This window comes from Anas platyrhynchos, chromosome 1 (assembly GCF_047663525.1).
Source record: "Anas platyrhynchos isolate ZD024472 breed Pekin duck chromosome 1, IASCAAS_PekinDuck_T2T, whole genome shotgun sequence".
Classification (NCBI taxonomy): Eukaryota; Metazoa; Chordata; class Aves; order Anseriformes; family Anatidae; genus Anas; species Anas platyrhynchos.
In genome coordinates, this window is record NC_092587.1 from 32,331,165 (window position 1) to 32,341,826 (window position 10,662).

Below are 10,662 nucleotides of genomic sequence, written 5' to 3' on the forward strand. Positions count from 1 at the left end.
ACCTTTTGGCCTTGGGACACTAATGACAAAAGTGATGGCATTGACTCCAGGCTTCCACTTTCCCATCCTGAAGAGCAGTAGCAGAATATACAGAAACCTTTGTGGACTTTCTCTGAGGAGATTAAGGAAAACAACCGGTCTCATCCAGCTTGTCAACACTATGCAGGTGTATGTATATATGCTCAATCAGTTGCACATGTCTCCTAGACAAGACTTCTGCAGAGCACCCAGTCCAGCAAAGAATAGGGTAACTGGCAGGAGCCTGTATAAAGGTTAGCCAGGGAAATGGAGCTGCAGTACCTTAAACACAGTATTCCCTTGTAGACCCTATACAATGAGAAGATTCATCTATTTCTAACCCAAACGCTGGTCATCCTTTATCAGTAGTAACAGTTAACTGTTTCTCCTTCACTTATTATATATGCCAAAGCCTGTTCCACAGACTGTTAACCAACAAGCCAGTGACCTTTTACAACCTGGACTGGGAAGCACAAGTGTTAATGACAAAGATCAGCAGGGCAGTGCTACATATGAAATGGACACACTTTTGATACATATTTGTATAGTCTTCAGCATATTTTTACAACCAAATTGCACATCTTCTGGAAATGTTTCTGGAAACACAAAACATTGGGTATGTTTAGAAATCTTTCCCATGACTCTAGCTATACTTGCAGAAGAAATATACCTTTTTCTTTACAGAACTAGTAAAATCATAGATATGTGATCCAGCTTTCAGAAAATGGATGACTACTTCTGTAGGTAGTTAGTAGGCAGTGAGCTCTTTTTTGCATTTCACTTCTAAGATCTAGGTTACATCATTTTCATATTGTTTTGTTCAAGAGCTCAAATTATTAACTTTCAGAGTGAAAGAGTATGACTTGCCCCTTCTTATTCTGTGAGATGTGCTTGTTGCTATTGTATAGGAAAAGGGAAAAGCAAAAGAGGACAGTATTTGGTTGAAACATTTTTATTTCATATTTTACTCGTTCCTGACTTAAAGTTGGGAGTGATTTTGAGTATCTAATGAGCTCCAGCTGATCTTGCACTATAAAACTGCAGCAGGCTGGAAATGGGGAGAGGTCAGATGTTGCCCACTGACCCTCCTGTCTACAGCAGCATGGAGCTTACTGCTGACTTTCTGAAAATCGTTGGAAAGTCTGTGAGAAAGGTTAAATAGTGATGGAGACTCCACAGTGTTCCTGAGCAATCTGTTCCACTCCTTAACTCTCCTAACCATTAAACATTTCTTTATAATCTCTAATTTAAATCTCCCCTATTGCAGTTTAATCCCATTATATGTTGTAGCCATAATGAGTGTGGTGAATAATTGATTGCCTTCCTCTTTGCTGCTACTTTCTATATATCTGAAAACAGTATCTCACTTCGTCTTTCCCTGTTAGAGAGCTAACAACCCCAGTTCCTTCAGTCTTTCCTTGCAGGCTATGTTTTTTGTTTTTTCAACCTTTGATCATTCTTGTTTTTCTCCTCTGAGCTCCTTCCAACTGGCTCATATCTTTCTTGAAATGCAATGTCCAACACTGAACACAGTATTCTAGCTGAGGCCCCACAAATGTAAGGTATGGCAGAAGAATTATTTTGCATGTCTCACAGACAGCATTTCAAAGCACATGCTCCAGACTGCAAAACAAATGAATAAATAAACAACACAAAGCAACAGTAAGATACTACAGACTTAGGTTCAGCTTGTTATTTCTTACAAGTCTTTCTGTTTGGGCACTCACTTGTTCTTGTCTAAGTAGAGTAACTGTGTTTTTCTTTCTTGAACTGTACCCTACCTGTATGCTAAAGTCCAAAATTTTCTTAACATTTTAAGAAATCTTGCCTAGGATAAAATATGCATATGCCAGGATTTCTCCAAGGCAAGAAAAACAAAATAAAATATCTAATGGCCAATAAAAACAAGCCATTGATACAAGTGCTTACCACGAGCATGCTACCAATGTTCTTCAGACCCTGCTTTTTGCATGATTACTCATTTTTTGATAGTTACCCAATCCTAACATTGCAAGCTTTCTTCTGAACCACAAGCCAGAAGTATTTTATCAGCTATCAAATAGCTCAGAGCTATTGCCAATGTATTTTGAATGATTTCCATTAAGAATCAGCCCAGCAGCTTTAACTACTAAAATTAACAGCATTGTTTTAATCATTAGAGATAAAGCAGAGGTAAGAGAATGAGAACAATCTCAACTGATTGTTAAGTACATTTTAATGAACTGCTTTAAAAACTAATTTAAGAAAATCACACACAAAAAAAAAAAAAAAGAGGGATAAAATGTATATTATGGATCCACAATGCTAGCAGCCATTAGAAGTGACTTTGGGGAATTTTGGAGATGTAAGTTTGAGTTGGGTTCAGCGGTATGTTGGTGTGAATGGGTGGCTAAACTGTGTGGCTGATAGAGATTGATGAGAATGTGGACTAGCCCAATAGTGAGATTTTTGATATTTGCTTATATTCAGGTAAGAAGAAAGCAAATTGTTTTCAACTAATGCTAGCTCAATGCACATCATGGCAAGATATACCCCTGGAATGACGTATGATTTGTGGGTGCCTCTCAGAGAGAAATAATGTTCCTTTGAGATGTCTGTATGAATAAATGTGATGTAGACTGTCTAAGAAAAGTGTTCCGAATATTATTTCTCGTGTGTCTTCTTTTCAACCTTCCATCAGTCAAATGGAAGTATCTTTTTACTCTACTTAAAAATTTGTCTTGTTAACAAAGAGCCAAACCCTTAATCAGATGGAAACATGGGAAACAGAACCCAAGCAGAACACAAGAAGGCAAAGGAGGGGTCCCTACTCAGAGTGACTTTGCTGACATTTTAGTTCTCAGCACTAAAATTGCATGTCAAATGTAAAAACTTAATTACATGTCAAGTATATTCTCATTTCCAAGCAGACCACTCTCTTTGATGTGTACAAACCTCAGCAGGGAGGGCAGAGCAGACTCTAACAGCCGGCGATCATGGCTGTTCCCTGGCCACCCTCACCTGCAGGCAGAGGGATTGCCTGATTCCAGCTCTGCCAGACCCAAACCCAATCCCTGTGGATTCCCAAGGGGTAGGAGGTCAAAACCTGGGTTCCTCTCTTCGTCAGCTCGAAGCAGCCCTTAGTTTGACATGTCAGCAGCCTGGTGATGAGCACCCTGCCTCTCCTCATGTCTCACAGGTTTGCTCAGGATCTCACTGCCAGAAATTAAAAGACACCAAATGGGTCCATAGGTTTTGCACATCGTTGGGGAGCTTGACCCGAGTGGTTTGCTGTGTTTATCCCTCATCCTCTCAGCCCTATGAGGCACCACCGGCTGTCCTCAGGCATGCTCGCTGCAGCAGGCAAGCTTGCACCAGCATGAACCCCCCGTTACCCCTGACAAGAGCCAGTTTTCCGCTGTCTCAGCCCTCACCTCACCCCCTCGGTGCCCTGACGGTGCGGATCCCACCCCACCAGCAGGACCCCGTCCCCCCCCTACCCCCGCTCAGCCGTGAGGAGCCCGGGACCCCCCATTTCCGACGGCACCCGTGTGCTGCAGGGCCGGGGGCAGCCCGTGGGGGCGGGCAGCCGTCGGTGCCAGCCCTCGGTGGGCAGCCGGGGCCGCTCTGTGAGAGGGGAGGAGCCCCCCAGCAGCCCCCCGCCCCCGCCGCGCACACCCCACTCGCCCTATATAGGGGACGGGGGGCAGCGCTGCGCCGAGAGGCGCCGGGCACGGGGACCTGCAGCGGTATGGCCCTCGCCAGGGCGGCGGGGCAGGCAGGTGAGGACGGGGACAGGGAATCGGGAATAGGGGCAGGGATGGGACCAAACGGGACCCCGACGGGACCTCGACGCCCCCCGCTCTCCGCAGGTCCCGGCGCGGCGCTGGCGCTGCTGTGGCTGCTGGTCCGTGCGGCGGCCCCGCCGGCCGTGTGCGCCCCGGGGGACAGCGGCTGCCTCCGGCTCTCCGTGGCAGACCTCTTCGACAGGGTGATCCGGCACTCGGGCAGGATCCACAGCCTCTCCACGGCTCTCTGCGCCGAGCTGGTGGGTGCCGGGACGGCTTTTGGGAGGGTGGGAAGGAAGGGTATAGGGCTCTCTTCAAGGTTTCCTCCCCCCCGCAGGAAAACCGCTTTCCTGCCCGTGACAACGAGCTGGGGAAGCCCGCACGGAGGTGCCCCACGGCCGGGATGCTGACCCCCAACGGCAAAGAGTACGCCCAAAAAATCCCGGTAAGGACGGGCTGCGGTGGCGGGGCGGGAGGGGGCGGCCCCTAGGGGGGTCCCTCGGTCCCCTGAGTCCGTTCCCAGCCCCGGTTCCCCGGTCCCGTGTCCCCCCGGTCCCTTGTGTCCGTGTCCCCCTCCCGCCCCGTCGGAGCCCTCGTCACCCTGCGGCTGGGTGCTTGCCCCCCCGGTGCCGGCGGGGGACCGGCAACGAAGTTTGCAGCCCCTGGTGCTTCCCCGACACCTCGTCTTGAGGGGTCTGACCCCAAACACGTGCCTGTCACCGCGGTCCCTGCCTCGTTGGGCTGTGAGCCGTGTGGTGTATCCGCATGGCTGCCTGCGGGAGCGCATCTTTGTGGGTCAGAAGAGAGGGACTTGAGACAAGCGACTGACAGGCAGACACCCCTTTGACATATATGTCTTAATTGTGGCTCTGTGAAATAGAAAGTTAGGAAACTGTGAGAGTGATATGTATTGGATTAATCAAAGTGTAAAAAGCGATCAGGAGAAAGGTGCCACAGTCACTATCTCTGAATCGGTAGGTATGAAGAAAGCAGCAAACTGTTCTAGGCATCATTCTTAGTTCAGAGAAAGTCAGGAAGTTTCCCTAGACAGAAAGTCTGGAAAGCCGGGGATACAACGGCGGGAGAGACTTTTGCCTCTAGGAGGAGACAGAGGGAGAGGAATGTCAGCGCCTGGCTCTGTGCTGAGGTGAGGAGCTAACCCCAGACGTTCAGCAGCTCACCCTGAGGGGCAATGAGAAATGAGGTGTTGCCTGGTTTAGGAAGCCTGAAGCGTTTAACCTCGCTTCTGAGCTGAGGCTGCAAGGGTCGGATGGCCATCTAGCTCCTGTTAGACAGGCAACTGTCCTGAGTACCAGGCCCTTTTCTTGGAAGCATGTCAGCAGTGAACCTTGAAGTGACATGGCTATGACCCATGTGAGGTGTGAGGCAACACCTGCACTCCCATACCAGCCACCCAAAATGTCTGGATGAGGCCCCTTGGGCTCTTGAGACATCCAGGAGTTCCTGAAACGTTCTCAGTCCCAGGTAACTTGGGCAGCATGCCACCATTTTGCTAATGCTGTGCTCCAGAGCACATGGGTCTAAAAAAGCTGAAAAGAAGACAAACAGAACTTTTGTGTTTCTTATATCTACGCAAATAACCAGAGACAGAGTAGCCCCTTACGTGCAGAATATTTCCAAACTACAGAGTTGAGCACATAACTCTTAACCCTGCAGAGATTTCACTGTGAGCCTGTCTGCATTCAGATCAGCTGCTGCAAACTAAGAGAAATTCTTTATTGTTTCACCTTGCAAGAGAGAAGAACTAACTAACGTGATACTGAAACTTTTGCACGCCTGGAAAGAACCGCTTTCCCACTTTAACCAGCACATGGAGCACCATCAAGAGTTACCTGATGACAGCCTTAGCAAAGCTAAGCAGATTAGCAAGATGGTTCATGAGCTGGAGACTGGGATTGAGAAAGTTACAGAAAAGGTAAGGTTTCGAATGGAACTTTTGTTCATACCAGGTATGTTGCAAAAGTGATTTAGGGGCTTCTGTTCAAATTGCATGAGCCCTCTTCATTGCCTCATGTTCCCTGAGTGATCACAAAATGCCATACTAATGAAACAGGCGGACTTTGTTATATAGATCCTGCAATTTTTCAGCCAAAGGATGTGACTTCATTCATGCAGTGACAGGTACGTAGATGACATAATAAACATTCAAATATGTAGATCACCATTTTATTGATATGCAACATGTGAAAGTTAGAGATAAGGACAAAGAATAGAACTACTGACAGCTTCAAATACGACCTAGTAATGCCTTTACTTTCCTAGGAGAGTAAAGGAGGTGTGGGCAGACCGCCACAAATAGTTAGATTATCGTTTTCAGGTTTATTCTGATTCACATTCTAACTAATTCAACTGCAGTCTGCTGCAAAGAGCTCCTTCCCAAGGGAACAATTGCTAAGGCAGGTTCTGCAAGACAACAAGACAAGTTCTTCAAGACAACAATGACATAGGTTAACTCAGATGCCAGTCACAAAACCATTTTAAACTTCTATTCCAAATTCTGGTGACTAGGATGTGAATTATTGCATGTAATTTTTCATTAGTTCCATTTCAGTCTTTTCTGGACTAGCGAGAAGTCAAAATCTTTGTATAAAAATCTTTGCATTAAAATCTTTGCATTCATATCTAAAGTCATTTGGAGTCATTTAGGGTAGACAAATATAGGTTATGTGTCCAATTTCTGAAATGGCTACACTTGTCAAGGTGCCTATTTAAACTAAAAAGCAAATAATAAACTAGCATCCTACATTCATAAGTCACTGTTGTCTTTATGAGCACAGATGGGGAGCATAAGTTTTAAAATGATAAAGAGCTCATCAGTATACTAGGAGGAATTGCACCCCACTCTATAATGCAGCCTTGATTAGGTTGACAAAGCAAGCCAACAAATTCTGAGCTAGGTACACACTTCTGGTATACTTGCCTGATTTTAATTTCCTAGAACAACTTTGGGCAAATTACTGAAAGGGAAGGCTCTGAAGTTTGGTGGAGTATGCCCTTTTTGACCTCTTATGGACCATGGACACACCACACTGTAGACAGAATTTAAACAAATCAAGCAACTGACACAAATGCACCCCAATATTTTGCGATTCTTTGATTTACTTTTTTTTTTTTTAAGACACTAATTCTAACCTTGGTTCTTATTGTGAAGGAAGGTACTACCTCTGAGAGGTGATAACAGTCACCATATTTCACCAGCTTAAACAGCACTATCAAATGTTCACATCAGAAGCTTCCCCTGACAAACTAACTAAAATTAATGTCTGCAAGTCTGGAGGCTGATTTGCTGCATTCCTTCAAGAGGAAACAACCAAGCAGTGGTTTCTACTTCAATTCAGATTCTGTAATTCTTATAGTCCTTGTGTTACTGGTGTATCAGATCATTTCAGGCTAGTCTTTTGGTGTGGGCACTTAGGAATAAACAGGCAGTGTTATTTTTCTGTTAGGAGCTTTACACCTATCTTCAATATATACAAGAAAAGCAAGAGTAGAACACCCTAACATACTTGATACTTGGCTTAACTTGTGCACTAGTATTTTAAAGATTTGTTTATATGCAGCTGCTTCTTGTACTTCCTTTCCTGTTTCCAAAACAGATGCAGTCAATGGGCATCATCAGCAATTCCTTACATGGAATGGCATCATCTGAAGCTGCTGGCTTCTCCAGTACTAATGAAGCAAACATGATGAGCGACTCTGACTTTATTCACTGTTTCAAGAGAGACTCCAACAAAGTACAATGCTACTTAAAAATTCTGAAGTGTAGGATTATGCCAGAAAACAGTTGTTGAGTTGTGATCTCTTGGCAAGGAGTTTTCAGCATGTTGTTTACAAGGATGGGAAAATATAATTTATTTACAGTAATTTCACTAGGAAAGTGGTTTGGAAATTCTTTGGCAGCTACTTGAGTCTGTTAACCTATGCAGCTGGAATATTAAATAAAGCATCGTGTGTGATGTTGGTAAACGCACCAGCTAAAACGGAGTACTCCAGCAGTAGCTGAAGCCATGTCTTTGACACAGTTTAGACATATGCATGGTCACAAGTGAAAGTCAGTTTGTTAGGCCTTGGTACAAAGACATCTAAATATTCCAAGTTTCCATACAGACAGTAATGCTCAAGTCTGGTCTAAATGCCATTTCAGCATGAGGGCTTGGTACAGCTGATGGAGCAGTGAACCTGTTTCCCATTGCATGTCCTGACCCAGTGCATGGATTTTACTGTAATAATGACAAACTCCACAGCGAGTAAAAATCTGAAAGCCATTAGAAATTTTGCAGTCATCACAATTTCCTATCAGTGGGGAGGTTGCTTACTGCTGTTCCTAGAACAAAACTTCTCAGCATTTGGATCCTAAATGAGGCATTTGAATAGGCATTTATAATCACTGTGGATTTATCTTTTAACATTCCTGACTACTTCATCCCTGAATGCTCTTTTCTAGCCTCCTCTGATCTTGATGGTTGTTGACAGCTGCTGGAGCTCAGGCTGCCAAGAATGGAGATTAAAATGCTGATGATTGTTTCATACTGATGCTGGATTTGGTCTTGAGACACTCAGAGAACAGGAAAACATTTCAAAGGAACATTTATGCAGAGCAGAGGTAGAACCTTTTCAGGTGCATTTCACTCACCGTTGATACTCAGATACCAATGTACTTTCTCAGCTAGATGCTGTGAGCGCTCACAATTTCTTTCTGGTCCCTGTTGTGCCACAGACACCAGAAGTGCAGTGTTTTACAAGGTGCCTGCTCCAAAGAAGTTACTAGCTGCGATTCCTTAGGCAGGAAGGTGCCACAAACACATAGCAAAAGATCAGCACTTGAAGTTCTGGAAACAAAACACATATCCAGATAGTCAGAATAAAGAAAGGGTTCTGCAAGGAAGCAACACCACCAAAGGAGCAGAAGTGACAGGCCAGAGGGACGATGGCACCACCCCTCCAGCTGCCGCAGGCCGAGGCCTCCTTTCCCTGCCCTCTGAGCCATTGCCCAAGCTGAAGGCCCCAGTACCAAGTGTCCTTTCCTGTTCCCTGGGCACCATTTGTCCTCCTGACGGACCTTTAGGAGGCCCACAGGACCAGCAGCAGGCCCCAGGCCTTGGAGGAGCCTGAGGGAGGGCATGGAAAGGAGGCAAAAAGGGCAGGGTGAGGCTGGGGGTGGCGGTGTGGTGCCGGGCACCTGGCATTGCTTCATCCACAGAGAATGGCCATGCCCTGGAGCCTAGATGCAGTGTGGTCTCTGGATTTGGGGTACTTCTGTAGAGGGGGGTGCAGTGGTGTCATTCCCAAGCCCCTGGGCTGTGCACACTACAACCTCTAAAAAGAGGAGGCTTCTTGGTTTCCAGTGTGAGCTGTGAGGTGATTTGGTGAGGACCAGGAAAATTAACTGCACATGCTACTAGGTACTTCCATAGCTGGGAGTTATGCCAGTGGCTATAGTTTATTGCCAGGTGGAAAACATTTTACAAATGAAGCAGAGCCTAAAAATGACGATAAGACATCGGGAAAAAAAAATAGAATCGATCTTCTCTGGATGATACACATTAACTTTCAGCTACCTCACACCTCACTCAAATATTGACATGCAAATAAAAAAGGACTTGGAGAATCTGAAGAATTCCTTAAATGTTAGGTGTTGATCTAAAGCTGGGTGTTTGTGTGCTTGGGTGAGCACTGGAGGCTCACTATCGAGGGAGCAACAAGGCAACAGCCTTGTGATGATGTCCCCATCCACTACGCCCAGCTTCGTCATTTACAATTGCAGCCAGTACCACCAGGAAACCAAGCTGCTGTGGGAGCTGCAGATAACTGAGGTGCAAGCCCACATTGGGAGCATCTCAGCACCAGGTTGACCTACCTCAGCTTGTCTTACCCAGCAACAGTCTCCAAGCACATAATGTGGAAGCACGGTCATTGAAGACTTCCGTAGTCAATGGCAACTTGGTCCACTTAGGCTGTGAACCTGTCTCTGCAGGGGCCTTTTGGTCTCTCATGGCTCACAATGAACTCTGAAGTTAATTGGGCGCTAATTTCTCTCCAGGCCTTTCTTTGGGCTGTGGCTTTGCAGCTAACTTGCTTTCAATTGGTTTGTCTTCCTTTCTAGTCTGTGAAGATCATAATGGTCTTGTTGGTAGAGGGTGCTGAAGCAAGAGAAGGCACTTAATTTATGTCAGGCTTTTGACTGTGGGACATATATTCATCGGGGGAGCTGTGCAGCTACAGTGATGGCAACTGGTATTTAAAACCCAGTACTAGTAAATCACGGTGGATAAAACAAATGTGATGTATCAGGGCAGCTGAGGAGTGACACTTGACCACTGTATTGTTGTTCTGACACTGAAGGTAGTAATGCAGTTTTGTTCCTTAAAGCAGACCTGCTCTGCTAAGCAGACCAACACAATCCCATTTGGCAGGGAACCAATAAAAACAAGACAACTTTTCAAAAACTATTTTCTACAGTAAATGGGTACAACCCCAGACTAAGTGCTGGCACAGGTGTGGCCAGCAAATCCAGCTTTTAGTGGAGTTACCTGAAGCCCACAGAGGGCTTGCCTCTCAATTACAAAATCCAGCAGCAGTTCAAATGCAATCAAATGGGATTGCAGCTGTGCCTGAGGTAGACTGGCGTCATCCACCACTCATTTGTGATTTCTCTTACAAAAAGAGACCAAGAGCCGTAAGTGGAAATTGGTACCTCCTTGTGAGGTACCAGAGAAGTTCCTCTGAGTGCCTGACCCCAAGAGCAGATTTTCAAGAGCTACATTCAGACCCACCTGCAGAATCTCCAACAGGTGGGTGAGAAAAGCCCCTCCTGTTCCTCAGCATGCTCCATGGTTGTTGCGTTAAAGGGGTGTAG

The 10,662-nt window shown here is 45.8% G+C and overlaps 1 protein-coding gene across 1 annotated transcript; it reads left to right on the forward strand.

Moving 5' to 3' along the window:
- The first annotated feature begins 3,706 nt into the window (after positions 1-3,706).
- LOC101793561 (prolactin) lies at positions 3,707-8,682 on the forward strand. The gene is made up of 5 exons (XM_027456871.3): positions 3,707-3,779; positions 3,870-4,045; positions 4,123-4,230; positions 5,542-5,721; positions 7,403-8,682. Exons 1-5 carry the CDS (start codon positions 3,749-3,751, stop codon positions 7,595-7,597), a joined length of 690 nt encoding a protein of 229 aa, XP_027312672.1. The 5' UTR covers positions 3,707-3,748; the 3' UTR covers positions 7,598-8,682.
- The last annotated feature ends 1,980 nt before the right edge of the window (positions 8,683-10,662 follow it).

What these genes read in the sequence shown, in the direction of transcription:
- LOC101793561 (XM_027456871.3), top strand. Translation starts at nt 3,749, where the DNA reads ATGGCCCTCGCCAGGGCGGCGGGGCAGGCAG. An exon ending in CAGGGCGGCGGGGCAGGCAG is followed by an intron (nt 3,780 to 3,869) that starts GTGAGGACGGGG and finishes CGCTCTCCGCAG; the next exon opens with GTCCCGGCGCGGCGCTGGCG. An exon ending in AGTACGCCCAAAAAATCCCG is followed by an intron (nt 4,231 to 5,541) that starts GTAAGGACGGGC and finishes TCACCTTGCAAG; the next exon opens with AGAGAAGAACTAACTAACGT.